The sequence below is a fragment of the Nelusetta ayraudi genome, unplaced genomic scaffold (assembly GCF_046127955.1).
Source record: "Nelusetta ayraudi isolate G7.1 ecotype Tasmania unplaced genomic scaffold, CSIRO-AGI_Nayr_v1 ptg000048l, whole genome shotgun sequence".
Lineage (NCBI taxonomy): Eukaryota > Metazoa > Chordata > Actinopteri > Tetraodontiformes > Monacanthidae > Nelusetta > Nelusetta ayraudi.
This window is the reverse complement of record NW_027466098.1, coordinates 13,447,581-13,462,514: the sequence shown is the minus strand read 5'-3', so window position 1 is coordinate 13,462,514 and position 14,934 is coordinate 13,447,581. Positions and strand designations below refer to the sequence as shown.

Here is a 14,934-nt window from a genome sequence, read left to right as displayed (position 1 = left end):
GCCCTTCCATTCGCGAAGGAGTGATAGCACATCCTACGTGTGTAATATATACTCTATATGTGTACGTGCATTTATATATATTAATATCGTTAGCCTATTAGCATAATTGCCTAAGTCATTTTTTTGGCATAATTGTGATATTTGAAAAAAATGCGTTCAAATATGACTTAGACGACTACGCTATTAGGCTGACGATTCGTGTATTGCGTGTGTGTAATATTCAAACCTTATTTTGATAAACTTCAAGCTAACTTCTCCTCCCTGAGGCCGGGATGGCTCTTTTCCTCGGTGTCAATTATTCGCTGTCTCATCTCTCCGGCACACTTAGTTCAGTGATCAAATAGTTTGGGGGTGTTCTCTCTCTTTTGAACAAACAGCTATTACACGGTGCGAAAAAAAGAGAAAGTAAATCCATTCTAATCACTCTTGAGTCCGGCCAGCTGTCCAGCACTCGGGGATTTACCAACTGCAGGAAAGCAGCAGCCGCCGCAGCCTCGCTAATGATGAGTGTGGCCGCGAGTCTGAGGAGGAGTGCGACCAGACAGAGGAAGGACCTTGTCTCAGCAGATAAGGAAGTTGGAGAGATACTTGAGAGGCGCTCGTCCTCCCTTCCTCTTCCTCCCTCCTTCCTTTCCTCCCTCCCCTCGAAGGTATTCACTTCTCACTCATTAGCGGTTGCGGCCCCATCGCTCACTGCAGCAAACTGTTTACCCTGCCCTGTCATGACAAGGACTAACACCCTGTTATCAAGGTCTGCCCAGCGCGGGGGATGACAGTTGGGATGAGTTTCCACAGGGGTACATAATGCAGGTCGTGTTCGCTGGGAAAAAAAAACAGGCCGGCTAATTAGCTGTAGTTCTGAGAATTCAGGGAGTGGGCAGTCTTTCACCTACATGAGGAAGTTCAAGAGTTATAATAGGGAGGCAGCTGGAGGAGAGCAGAGCAATAAAAAATGTTGAGAAAAGGTCGCTCTGAAAGGTTTGCCTTGAACCCACAGCTCAGCACTTGTGACACTGATAGTTTTGTTGAAATTATAATTTGTTGATGTTTTCTTTAGAAAAAATAGGATGTTATTCTATTAATTTATAACCGTTTAATCCAGAGTTTGCAAATTTACCTTGGCTGAGATGAACTAGAGACTTTCAAAGTGCGGCTAGAACAGTGTGGATCCTTGGCGATTTATCAAAACACTCCAAAAGTGCCTGTTTTGTATAGTTCACTGACCTGATTTCCATTGTCTCGCAGCGTGACAGTTTGTAGATGACAAGCTGCCGCGCGGCTGAAAAGCAGCCACCACAATTTATTTTACAAAAACACGGCAGGCTTACATGTGTCGGACCGTGTTGCCTGCGCGCTCGCCGAGAGTCAGATGGGAAACCGCATTTCTGAAAGCCAGTTAATCCAATACTTCGCCCAACGTGAAACTGAGCGAAACAGGAAATGACAGGGCTGGAACTCTGTGTGAAAGCATGAATTCCTATACAGTAATCCTCCGTTTTGCAACATTCGATAGGCCCTCTATCTCACTTCCTGCGCCTTTCAGTGGACGCAGAGGAAGGCGGGGGCGATGCATTACATACAGACTCCACGTCCTGGTGATGGAAGCCTCTCTCCACATCCAGCTCAGGTGTCACGTCCTCCATACTTCCTCTGTCTCTGGAGCCTCATCCTTAAGCCCCTCTGTAGAGGCATTAAAGGGAGCAGAATTTAACATGCGGCACTGGCTCCCATTAAACCTTTTACTGCCCTAAATAAACTCAGCTCTGCAGGGTTATGTGTCCAAAAACCTGCACTTTATGGCATTTTTTCCTCCTTGTTCCATGGATTCCATAAAGCCTTAAAGGTTAAAGATTGTATATCCTCTTATATTATACATGTGTAATATTTAATATAAAGGTATATATTCTATATTGTTATACCCCGTTTTACCTGGCAAACTTTGCAGTTGATTTCCTAGAATAAACAGAAAACTTTTTGTTTTATTTTTATTTTTTTTTACCTTCCTTTTCTGTTGAATAGGGCATATAAACAAGACAACCTACATAAGGAAGCTTTAGAGGGTCAACAGCATCACCTAGCTGGGGGCGTGGTCAGTGATCATGAAGAGGTATTGGGGGGGGATGTGATTCCGTAAACGTTTTCAAACTGCACTTCGCGAATCACTTTCAAAAGTTTGCCAGAAGCAGAAGTAATTTGAACAAACCTAAAAAATGTTACGCTCACTCGGGGTGTTTGCTAATGGAAACAGCTGGGTGCTAAGATCCTTATGCCACTTTTTTTTTTCTCCCAATGGACAAATTTGTTTGACTGCCAGGCAACGTTCCCGTGCTAACTGCTCGCGTGTCGCGTAGCACGAGGGGAAACATGCGGTTTGAGATTCTTCTGCTAGGTGGGTTAGTGCTGCCCTTGGTGACATCACAGATGGGAAATTCCACAACTGAGTGTTTTAGCACAGATATTCTTTACAAGCAAATCACTTGCTTTTGGGGTTTTTAATTGCAACATGGTGCATCAAATTGGGCATTAACAATAGAAACATTCACAATCCTGGATTGTTAAGCAGCAAAATGGAAATTTCTCCTCTGGCTCGGACAACATTCAGAATATTGCGTTTCTAGGGAGACTTTACCTGACCTCCAGCCTGTATCCCAGCAATGAATTGTGTAACAATATCGCTAGTTTTGTGATTTTTCAGTTAAATTCTGTTATAGTATATAGTCTATCCTACGGTTAGACGTATCATCCAGTAACTATGTGTCAGGCCGGACCTGAATGCAAAATCAAAGTGTAATCCCTTTGTAAATTATAATTCAGATGTAGTTATGAGTTATCGCTGTGCCTCTGTGTGTGTGTGTGTGTGTGTGTGTGTGTGTGTGTCCCACTGCTTTGTAGACAGACTGATTGTGTCACTGCATGTGTGTGTGTGTGTGTGTGGGTGTTATTGCCCAAAGACGGTGCGGAGTGCAGCACAGCTTAATATCTGTGTTTGACATAGAGGCCCATTAATAAGGGGCTGATCCGAGCGCAGTGACAGGACTGCTGACAGAGGAGGATGATGGGGAAGAGTCATGTCCTGCTGGGGGAGCCCGGGCTGCAGGTAGGCCCATCCTGCCTTTTCCCCAGGTGTTATTACGGATAGCCGGGGGAAGGGGGAGCTCAAGAGAGGGGGAGGGCCACCACTGGCATCTACATTAATCACCTCCCCATCGGCCCCGCCCCCCAACACCTTCCCACCCCCCTCTGCCTCCAGCTCCTAATCATCCCCACGCTGAGACCCAGACCCAGTCAGGGGATACTCAGCTGTGAAAGATATCCAGCTAAGAGCTCCCAGAATGCCACTCGGACCTGATCGTGAGCGATGCTGCTACCTGGACCTCTGACCCGGCTCGCAATTAAAAACACTTTCCTCTCCCGCGGCCCTTCAGATGCGCACGCGGGCAGATGCGGGTCTGCCGAAAGGTGTGCGTCCTTTCACCGTCTGGGTTTCGTGCATAGTTTGCGATTCAAACAGGTCGTTGTTAAACATGAAAGCGCTGAAAATGTTTAGCAGTGTGGATACTAGACTCCGGATAGCCTCTACTTGATGAATTACTATTGACACGGCTGAAAACAAGCATTTATGAATATAATATTAAAACTGTGGCAGGCTGGATTTATATTGTGTCGCTGTGATCCAACCTTTCCAATAGCTTTTTTTTTTAAGAAAACCAATAAGATGAACCCTTGAGCGCTCAAGTTAAACCCTGGTCCTCCATCTCTGAGCTGATTTTATCCCTCATACATAAATGGAACAAAATAAATGAATAAACTTAATTTTGCCACAGAATTCGGGCGGACTTGGTGCTTCAACTTGACCCGCTTGGGTCACGCCGCTTGAAGAGCGAGCAAAGATTGATGCGGGTCACGCCGAGCAGCCCGTCCTAATGAACGACTCCAACTGGGGCCGCAGTCGGAGCAGATGTTCTGGGGGCAATGACGGCAACTTATCTGATTGATTATCAGTTTTGATTGGGTTACCGGCTCGCTCGCAGTCAAATGTGACAGTAATTGCGACGCGATCGGTTTACCTTAAAATAAATGATCAGCTGCAACCCGATGGACCAAAAAAAGCTTGTGTACACAAACACGGTTGGCCTGTTACGAACTTGCTTCGCCTTTGGATGACGCAACACCATCCCCCTACCCCTCCCCCCCACACCGGCCTCGCTGCACGCTCGTCGTTCCTGAAATGAAAGAACTAATTAACCCAGCAAACGCTGATTGCTGGTAACGCAATGAATGTCAATCTAATAAAAGATCCGCGCGGCGGCTCTGGCGCTGGAATGAGGCGGGAGCTCGCCGTTATCGCGGCGCTCGAGAGTTATCAGTCCCCGGCTCGGCCCCCGCCGTCCCACTTTTCATGTAGCGAGCCTTGCCCTGAGTAAACACAGCCTGCGCTTTAATTAACGCAAAATCCACTTCTGCCTGATATTTGGAAAAGCTGCGCACTATCGGCGCCAGGGCTGTAGATAGAGTGGTGGAAGGTAGGAAATGAAAAGCCAGCGCTGGAGGAAGAATTTATGGTCTACTTATTTCTCCCCTGAATGAAGCCTTGCCCTCCATTGTTAACAGTTGAAGTGTGGGCTTTCCTCTAAATAAATAACCTTCCACAATCCCTTTATTTCCCCTTTGTTTGGCACGACCCTTCAGCAACGCTGATGACACAATAAATTTCTGTTTGGCTGTGCACGTGTTCCTGCCTGTGTGCTTGGTGTGTGTGCGCGTGCGTGCGTGTGTGTGTGTGTGTGTGTGTGGCTGCGTTCAAGTGGAATCTAGGCCACTACGGAGGCACCGAGAAGACGACATTTGCATGCAGCTCAGAAACATATTAAAATATGAAGACAAATCGCCGTGTCTGGCCAGCTGACAGCGCCGCCTGCACCGAGAGCGAGCCAGCAGAACTTACAACATGTCGCAGTTCACAGTGAGGAGGCCCTTTTATGGGGCAAGCTCCAACACGCAGCCCTGACAAACAAACAGCGGAGGAAGAAGGAGAAGAAGACGGAGGGGGGGAAAGAAAACCCGGCAGCAGTCAAAGCTGCAATTAGAGGCAATAGAAGTGGTTGGCCCTTCCAAAGCCATCCTGTCATGGTGTTGGTCTCCATATTTTTATTGGTGCAGTGTGGTTTTCACAGACACCTCCAGGGCACATAACTGCGAGTTTTGATGGCTTTGTTTCATGGCTGTCTTTCATGTGAATCATGAGAAACCTAAGCCTCTCAGGTTGTGTTCCGTCATGCGCCGGTCGTCGCCGCCGCTCCGGTTCAAACATAAAAGCAGCAACATGAAAGACTGACTTTATATCGTTTGCTTTGTGTAATTGTTTTTTGTTTTCCTCTTTACTAAAAAAAATGCCGCTGCTTTCGTTCGAGTGAATCATTTACAATCCAGTTATCTCCCAAGAATCCTGTAAATCTTCCCTTACCATGAATAGACATCTTAATTAGATATCTCTTGTCTTAATCCTGATTAGATTTTTCTCAAGTAATAATGAATTCCTTTAAATCCTACAAATGCTTCTGATGGAAACATATCTGTTTGAGCTGCAAGGAGTGGGCTGCCTCCTCCCTTTGCAGCCCAGCCACTTGATTAAAAAATAAATAAATAAATAAATAAGTCCTTTATCACAACGCATTACTTCCACCTGGCGCCAGTAGGGGGAGCTCACAGCTCATCCCTCACGCAAACAGAGTGCCAAGACACCATGAGGCAGGTTTCTGGACCGCATGCAACAGCCCGGACGGACTATCTGTGAGCCTCAGCATATCTGTGGCCCTGACAGCTGTGTCCAATCATTGTTATTAAAACGGCCAGATAGTGATTTTTTTTTTTTTTTTTGCTCATGTGCCGCCTTCCCACCTCTGGAAGCCATGTGTTTGCGCATGCAATATGCGAGCTGAGAGGCCACAGCCTCTTTTGGTGCTGGCAGGGTTCACTTATTGATTTCTGACACAGATCATATTTACAATTCCGCTCCAATATCTCAATAACCTTAATTTGCATTCCTTTATATTGGGCGTCTCCAACCCTCGCCATGTTGTTGCGGTGTTTCTTGACTGGCAGTGGCACAATATCCTGTTGTGGCTGATATGTTTTCCATCTTTTTCATATGTTAGGAAAAAAAAAAAGTGGTATTGCATTATTGCGTTGGCATAAATCAAACGTCATCATGTGATCGGTTCTGAGACGTGCCCTAGAAAACGGGACTATCTTTATGAGTCAGGAGACTTCACGCAGGGTATCCCCCCCCACACACACTTCCTCAATAAATTAGTCCACTTTCCCAAGAGATGTGATTACCACCAACCTTAAACCTTACCGACGACAACAGCCGGTTTTGGAACCCACATCCAAAAAGCGCTCTCCCCGCTCTCTGCCCCTCGTCCTCCAGCCGTGTTGACTGCGTCGTGTCGGGGCTCCGGGGCGCTGCGCTGCTCGGAGTCTTGCCGGGTGGCCAGCAGAGACCGGGCGAGCGCCCCTAGCGGCAAAGTCAGGAGGAGCGGGGAGAAGAGGTGGAAGAGGAGGAGGAGGAGGAGGAGGATGTTCCACTGACTTGTAGTAGTATGACTGTACATTCGCAACGCTCTATCCCAGGCGAGGCGCATGGTCCCCGCTGTGTTTTGAACAAGTTTCTGGGGGGAACCGGCCGGAGTTGCGGGCTGCTTCCTGGTGGCGGTACCGGCCGAGCCATGCGCTGAAGCCCGGACTCGTCGCTCAAGATTCGCGGCGTGCCGCCAAAGACGCGTCCCAAGGAAGCGAGAACCTGCGCGAGAGAGAGAGCGAGGGAGAGAGAGAGAGAGGGGAGGACGCAGCCCGGCGTTCGCGTGTATCCAGCGGTGGGGACTCGGTTCCCATTTGGCGGCTCCGTGCTGCGCCTCCACGGTGAATCAGAGACAATCCTCCGCGGATGAAGTCGCCAGGAAGGCGGACGCAACGTTTTTCTTTTTGAAGAGGCAGAGTTTTTGATTCCAAGGTTTGATGGATACGAGCGCCCCGAGCAGATCTTGGTGACCTACTCCGAGATGGATCATCACAATTTTCGGACAGTGAAACTGGCTTTTTGTCAGTGAACGGGACCTTCTCCACAACTTCCCCGCACACACACGGAATAGACTTTCTCCGTCACTTTGGACCTATTTATTTTCTTCCCTCAATTCAGTTCCAGGATCCGTGCGCCCGCCGTGGATGTTTAATATGCTAGTATGGGTCCGCTAGCGCTCATCCTTGTTGGTGGATTACTGTATTTTCAAGTTGATGGTAAGTTGTCCAACATGCGTTTTCTGAACGAAATAAAAAAGAACTCATAAAGTGAAGGACACTTAAGCCTGAACAAAACTATTAGTTCTATTGAAAGTTGTTCTTTTGGACCCCTGGTTGGGATAATCAAAGGCAACTGATAGATTATCTGACCCTTCACTTAGAAGCTTAAAAAAAAGAAACCCTTTTTTTCCACGACTGTCTCATCTAGCTTTAGATGTTTATTGCAAATCATAGCAGCTATTTTGCATTTTAACATGGATAATGGCAGCATGTGAAATGGGCAGGCAGCTACAGTAGATTCAACAGATAACGCTCAAGTCAATGGGAGAATTGAGCAAATGGGAAAATACATACTTTTTATCAGAAACATTTCACTTTTTGCATTTTTTTTTTTGCATCAAAACTATATTTGGTTATCCTTTATTTTGTCAAAAAAAATGTCTAAAAACAAAATTGGTTCTCCCTCTGAGATGGGGATTAAAACAAAGGTGTCTCAGTGTGAGTGAATCTGAGGCAAGCATGGGTTATTTTCACAACAATTTAGATTTCAAAAACCTTTTTAAGAGGCTGATTTGTTACGGTTAATTTAGCCTTGGATATCTGCCTGTAGCCTGTACTGCTGAGTATGAATGAGATGTGCGGTCCAGCCCTGCAGTGAGCCGTTCAGACCTTTGCTGGGAGGTTCTCTGGCTCGCAGGTGTTTGTCAAATGCTGTTTACGCCCTTCTTCCTCTGCGCGTCTCTCGTAGACGGTGCCGCCACACGGTCATTTGGCTGCTTTGGATTTTCATGCGCTGAGATTGTGCATTCTAGTGTAAGCTGGCTTAAATCCCAAGCCGGGCCGGTGCCCCACTTTGTTATTCCCATTTGTTTGATTGAACGTTAATAATGACAGGAACGAGATGGGCGTTGGGAGTTTTCCGAAGCCAGAAGCTGCATCTAATCTGCTGCTCAGTGCTAAATCAGCATCTTCTTTTCTTTCCTGGGAATTGCCGGCCTGCACGAGAACCCTGTAACAAACCAGAGCCCGTGCTTTGAGCTGAAGCTTGTGTTGACTCTTATAATAAAAAAAGAAGGCTTTGATAATGGAGATTTTGAAGTGGTGCAAGGAGTATAAAACACTTGAAATTGTGTTCACCTCTGTGTGTTTGATTTTCAGTCAGTCAGGGACGCTCCCTCACACGCTTTGATCTCACTTTTCCCACCCAGGTTTACACAATTTAAGTGTGATTTTTTTTTTTAATCGCACGACAAGGAAGCAGTATTTCCGATCGCTCACACTTTAACCAGGACATATTGTCCGCTCTATGTGAGAAATGAATCATAATCGTTCTCTGCCTTTTTATTTTTCTTGTTTGCACAACTTAGCAGTACGTAAAAGCCAAGTTCGTGTTGTCATCGAATCCAAAAGCCTGGAAGGCCCCATTTTTCTTTTCTTTCACCTGTCAGCTCTTGCTTTTGTTCCTGGCAGCTGCAGAGTTTTGGGACTAAAGGCAGTCGTTTTGCTCCTCTGTATTTCACTCAAGTCCCCCCTTTCAGCCGGGCTTTGGATATATTCCTTATGCTTGTGTTTTTTCTTACCATTACCTTTTTTTTTTCTTTTGGCTGTCTTTCACTCGATTAAGCAGAACCCACCGGTTGCTAAGCGCTTGCTGTTGGTATTGTGAGGCGTCCGGAGGGAGAAGGAGCACAACTCCCCAGGAGCAGTGGATCTTCCCAATCATTTGGCTGTCACGCCCCCCTCCACCCTCCCACCACCACCCTCCCAACACCACCCTCCCGAGTCCCCTTTGCCTCTTCCTCGCTCTCCACCTCCATCCCTATATTACCCAGCCATCAGCCCGGCCCTTTTCAGAGGTAATCTGAGGGTCCTCGGAGAGGGAGGGGCCCTCCTCTAAGAGTCCACTTAGGCAGACAAAAAGGTCTGGAGTTGTATTCACTGGGCAGCGTCGGCAACAAAGCGCGGCCTTGTGAATGGCGTCAGTCACTGTTTAGTGTGCCGTGATTGATACCGCTGGTGTGTAGGAGAGAGGAGAAAAGGTGAGATGGGAAGAGAAGAACTGGGCAAGAAAACTGGGTGTGTGTTGATCGCCGACTTGTTGCCAGGGTTGGCGACGAGGGCCTTGTTGATGCGGGAGAAGAATGTTAAAAAAAAAACAAAAAACAGCGTCTCCACACTTTTTTTTTTTAATAATCCCATTTAAAAAAAATGCATTTCCAGGAATACGCCCAGTCACCAGCTGCCTGCTTATCTCTGAAAATTTCCACTTTTAAAGCTGGATTAGGACGCGCTTTGCATAGCTGGCCTGCACTCCTGACCCTGCGCTATTCTGAGATCGCCGCGCTTTTGTGCGATGCCAGTGGCTGGTGACAAACGCATTCATCCCGAGTGACAAGCCGAGAGGTGACCCAACTTAAATCTGCCCGAGAGGCCGCGAACACGGAAGGCCGGCCAGCCGGTTGTTCCTCTGGTGGCTCTCGGACGCCACGCAGCTCTCTAACCTGTCAACGGGGATTGTGGTTCCGCAAACGCTGAGTCAAGGGAAACTCACACGGTGGGAGGGAGGGAAAGAGAGAGCGAGGGAGAGTGGTAGCTCGGAGCACTCAAAGAGGTGAAACGACTCTGATCACATCTTAAAACTGGGTAGAGGAGTTGTGTGACATCACGGTTCCTCTGAGTTGAAACGGCCTCGCAGTGACACTTTATTCCAAGAGCATCTCATCTCGGAGACGAACGGCCCTGTTGATGGTAATGATGGAGTGAAAGGGGTTTAAAGCGCCAACCTATAATGGAAAGTAAGCCCAGATTAAAATAGTCTAGGTGACTGATGAGACAGGCTGGGGTCATTGTGTAAGAGCCTTCGTAGCCCCCCACCACCACCACCACAAATGTGATTGTTCCGCTCGAGCTGGCAGCGTTTAGGCAGCGTTATTGTAATTGCGGGTTCATTTGCCGGAATGGGAGCTGCTAGTAATGATGAAATCTCAGCCACGCAGCTACGGGAAGTTCCTCTCCGCCCGTCTCACTCGCTCTCATCGCTGTCCTCCTCCTCCTCCTCCTCCTCGCCCTGGACGGCGGGGAAGGAGTTTGTCCTCTCATTAACATCAAAACTCAGGGAGGTGGGACGCAGCCCTGCGACCGAGGCCAGGGAGGAAGAGACGAAGCGAGCGCGGCGGTCCTCATAAAAACAAGTGCGTGTGTGGGAGTTTGACTTTTACAGGCGAGGTGGGCCTGTCAGCTCCTGTGACACTTTAACAGCCAGGTCCGACCGCCGAGGCGAGTCACTTTCCATCAGCTATTGCTTGCAAAGTTTCCGGCCAGAGCTGGAGCGCTGCACCGAACTTTTTAATCCAAACCGACTAGGGATGTTAATAATTAATCGATTATCGATTAGTAGTCGATTAGGAATTTAATCAAGTAAATTGAGTTAGTCGCAATTAATTGAATTTTTTACATGGGTAGTTAATATCATGCAGAGCAATTCACCTGTAGATGCTGATGGTCATAATATACCTAGAACAAGTTACTTTTAAGCAACCTTTTTTTTAAAGTGACCCATTAGAAGTCAGCTTTAAGTCGGAGGATAAAGGTCAGGGTGTTTTTACTGTTCTCTAATGTGAAAATGGATGACATTGGACCCTCAACATTATTTAAGGGTTAAGTAATGTGTTCCTTACACATTTTTCATTGGGAAATTTAGGTTCTCAGGAAAAATCACCACTTATCAATTAATAGTTTTGCATCCTCACAACTGACTGATCCGAGACCGCCGGAAAGGAAAGGGGAGCCTTCAAAGTGTGTGCCGTCGGTGCCGGCGAACGCTCCGCGTTTTTACACCGCGGACGTTTGAAAGAAAATGTCAAAGTCCGTGTGAGGCGAGGGGGGATGGGAGGAGTCGGTTATCTTGCCGCAAGAGCAGCGGAAACCTCGCGAGCCAGCACCACTTTTTCTGAGTTTTACCTCCGCTTTATAAAGTCCCAGCCGAGCACACTGCTGACATTTACCGAGCAGGAAGCAACCCCCGCCCCACTGCCCTAAGAGACAGAGACCAAATGCGGACAAAAACATAGAAGCTGTCTGAGGCGTGCCAATAAATTGGCGGGCGGCCCGTGAAAGTATCATTTACACATGCACACGCACACAAAAAAACATCCCAGAATATTTCTTTATCTGTCTTTGGGTGGAATGTTTCATGAGGGTGGAATCCAAACACGGGAGGGGGGCTGGTGGGGGCCTGTTGTGCACCTGCGACGGCGGCACTATACAGTTGGCGTCTGTGTGCGGAGGCGGGGCCGGGAGAGCAAGGGGAGGGGAGGGGCCTGACGTGATGAATGGAGCTCCCCGAGCGGCAGGCAAAGCCAGCGGTCAGGCAGGGCCCTCACCTGCGTCGCACACCTGTACTTACAAGAGCGACACACCTGCGCTGGGCCCCGCCGGGGGCCCCTTCTCCCATCCTGGCTAATCTACGTATAATCCTGGCTCTGTTCCCGCGCCGCCTCTGTTTGCCAACACGCGATTAAGGGTTTAAGGCGGGCCGGCAGAAGGGGAAAAAATGTCGTCGTAATTGCCGTTTGCACGGTGATTAGATAGCGATGGAAAACTCATCGATCTGCGGTGCGAAGTTCCCCAGCAAAATAACTTTTCTCCTTGTTTGGAGATTCTGCGCATCTGGGTTTGTTGGTTTTTTTCTCCCTTATCAGTTGTGCAGATACGTGGTGTTTGGGGGGGGGGGGGATGCGACTTTGCTGCTCTGCATCCCACCATTGCTGTGCCCTCTGGTGGGCCGTCGCGTAGCAACCTGCAGATAGCGCCGAGCAGCGTCAGGGTCGAGTAACTCACAGAATTACACGCAACTGTATAATCGCGCTCGCTTATGGCGGCGAGTCTGTTTTGGAGGGAAAAAAGGGTGTAAAATCATCCTTGCAAACCTGCACAAGTGGAACAGGACGTATTAAATTGCGAACAATTCATTGCAACTTTTAAATTTCTGTTCATCACCTATTTTTTTTTCTTCCGCCATTCCTTGTCTTTTTGCTCTCCATTGTTGAGAATCGCTCTTCCAGTTTGACCTGTGCTGCAGCTTCTTGACAAGTGTCTGGGAGCTGTGGTCAAGCCCGGTAATAAAAATGCATGAGCTGTCAGAGTGGAGACGGACAGGACAGTGGAGCGCACATCAGTCACCTGGAGCAGTTGTCCGGCGGCGCCCATAATGCCGCTCAGCGCGGTGGAAGTAGTGAATAACTGTCTCTCTCCGCCGTCTCCATCCGCGGCCTGATGTATGGATCACCCGGCCGTGACGGCCGCGGCCCCTTTTCTTTCCCCGCAAGAAGCGGCTGCAGAATCTAAAAGCCAGGTAGCGAACGGCGACTCTGAACCCCCCACATCTAGATGGATTCACCACACCGTTCAAATTTCAAACAGTAATGCACGTCTCTAGTTTCTCAATGTGGTGGCCAGGGACTGCGAAAACATGCTAACATGCCTCTAACAAGGCAGCAGTTTTATGCAGGAAGTTTAAACTGAGCTTTTGTTGGAGACTGTAAACATAGGGCTAAATGTTATTTTTGTTTTTGGAGATTTGGAGATTTTTCTTAAAGGATTTTTTCTCTTGAGAAATGTAAAACTGCTCTGCTGGATTCTGGGATTTAAAAAAAAAATACTAAGAAAAGACCTAAAGAATTAATATAATTTGGACTTTCCAGTATTCAACACAAAAAAAGTGTTTCGTCTCTCTTCCAAATGTTGGAATTCATTTTTCCATTAGTACCTGCAGCAAAAACCATGGCGCTGGGACGCTTTGAAACTTGAGCCGGCACGTCTGGGGCGCGAGTTGATTTACTGGACGTATAATGACTCCTGGTGAGACTTTGCGGTCGACGTCTCGCCGTGGAACGTGGCACAAGTCAAGTGTCGCAGAGAGGGAAAAAAAAAGAGCCTTAATCGCATCCTTGAACGTTTGAACCCTCCAGTTTCTGTGCTTGACGGCAATGATTTCTTTCTTTCTTTTTCCGGAGTGCTGCTCGCAGCCATTCGTCACCCAGAGGCCTGATAACAACCAGTCTGTTGCACAAAATATAGAAGGTGGTGGGGAGCTCCTGTGTGTGTGATCATCATTAATAACAATCAGGCAACATTGTTTCTCGCCTTTGTGTGGATTTATGGGCTCGGGTGAAGCGAGTCAGTCCCTCATCCGGTTAGTCTGGGCCCCTTTGACCCCGTCGCACTCGGCCCGGACCAGATGAGGTGTCGAACAGAGTGCTAAATTCATAAATCTTTTAAACTTGCTATGCCGCACCTTAAGCACAAACGGGGAGCCACACAGGCCGTGTGATTACCTCGGCCTAATCTGTCACCCCGCCACTACTGTTTTTCCCCTGTGTGAGTCTCGCGATGGTTGGAGTTGGGTTTGGGACACTGCGCTTGTGTTCGCCAGAGGCCACGCAGTGCACCTCCAATTAGTCACTCATCCCTCAACACGGAGTATCATTGACACCTGTAGGCCCTCTCTCCACCCGTCCTCCACTCATTTCCTGTCGCCTTGCCTTTCATTTCTGAAGCAATAAAGCACATTTTTACTCTGCACTGCTCAGTCTGCAGGGCCCAGCTGACAATGCAGTTAAAAAGATTACAACGCTTGACGGAGAATCAATCGGTGCCATTGGTTTCCCTGCTCTTCCCTCGGCAGCAACTCTTAAGTGCCATTGACAGAGGTGGGGGACGCAGCCCAAAAAACATTTGTTTCCAATTAAAACAAACAGAGAATCTGTTCCCGTGCTTAATTCCCCCGCCCTTACTTTTCCTGCCGTTTGAGCTCTTGACTTTTCCGTGCATGAGCTCGTGTCGTCAATACTGAGGCTCCAGCCAAAGAGACAGTCGAGTCTCCGGGATGACGCACAGGGCCGGAGAAGGTGGGCCGGAGAAGGTGGGCCGGAGCGGCGCGGCGAGGCTGCATGCTTGAGTGGCCCCGGCATCGGAAATCATTTTATCTGCATCACACAGTTTAGTGTCCCTGCCAGTGGCCCGACAGCCCCGCCGAGCTGGTGCTCTACTCTTGTTACACTAATCTTTCAATACAGAGCGAGAACCCTTATCAACGCACTGCACTTCGGCATAATGAGGTCTGTGGATTGTCCCTGTGTCCTGTTGCGTACCCACGGTTGTCCTTTTTTTCCCCAGTCTGGGGGTGCGGGCTCCTGAGACCATCTGCTCAGAGAGAAAAGATGGTAGCAAAGATAATACCTTCCACAATAATAAAAAAGCAAGAATTATTGATGATCAGAAGAAAAAAATGCTGAAAAAAACTGCTTGAAATGCAAACTAAGCGGCTGCTTTTTCTTTTTCCTCCTGAAAAAAAAAAATCAGATATTCAGTTTCCCACGGTATTCTATTTATGTATTCCGACTGCATGGGGGAGTGAGGGCAAATACACAGATGCAGAGTCAATAGGACCCCGGCGCGGCAATCGCCTGAAATACACACAGTGTGGAATTCTATCTGATATGTGACAGAGACAAGCGCGGATGCGGTGAAATGTTGAGAGTGGCCCCTAAAATTACCCTTGTGTTTGCTTTCAGAGTATAGATTGTAAGAGGAGAAGGGTGGAGGTCGGGGGGGAGGCCAGAGCACAGAGGTGGA

At 48.1% G+C, this 14,934-nt stretch overlaps 1 protein-coding gene across 7 annotated transcripts in view; it reads left to right on the top strand.

Annotated features, from left to right (window-relative positions):
- robo2 (roundabout, axon guidance receptor, homolog 2 (Drosophila)) overlaps positions 1–14,934 on the top strand; it is a 282,559-nt gene that overhangs the window by 118,493 nt on the left and 149,132 nt on the right. Inside the window, exon 1 of one of the 7 annotated variants that reach the window (XM_076036460.1) lies at positions 6,600–7,296. The exons of the other annotated variants lie outside the window; for them this stretch is intronic. Coding sequence (XP_075892575.1) covers positions 7,242–7,296 — 55 coding nt within the window. The 5' untranslated portion in view covers positions 6,600–7,241. Of the gene's footprint in view, positions 1–6,599; positions 7,297–14,934 lie in introns of those variants that run through there. 7 annotated transcript variants of the gene reach the window in all.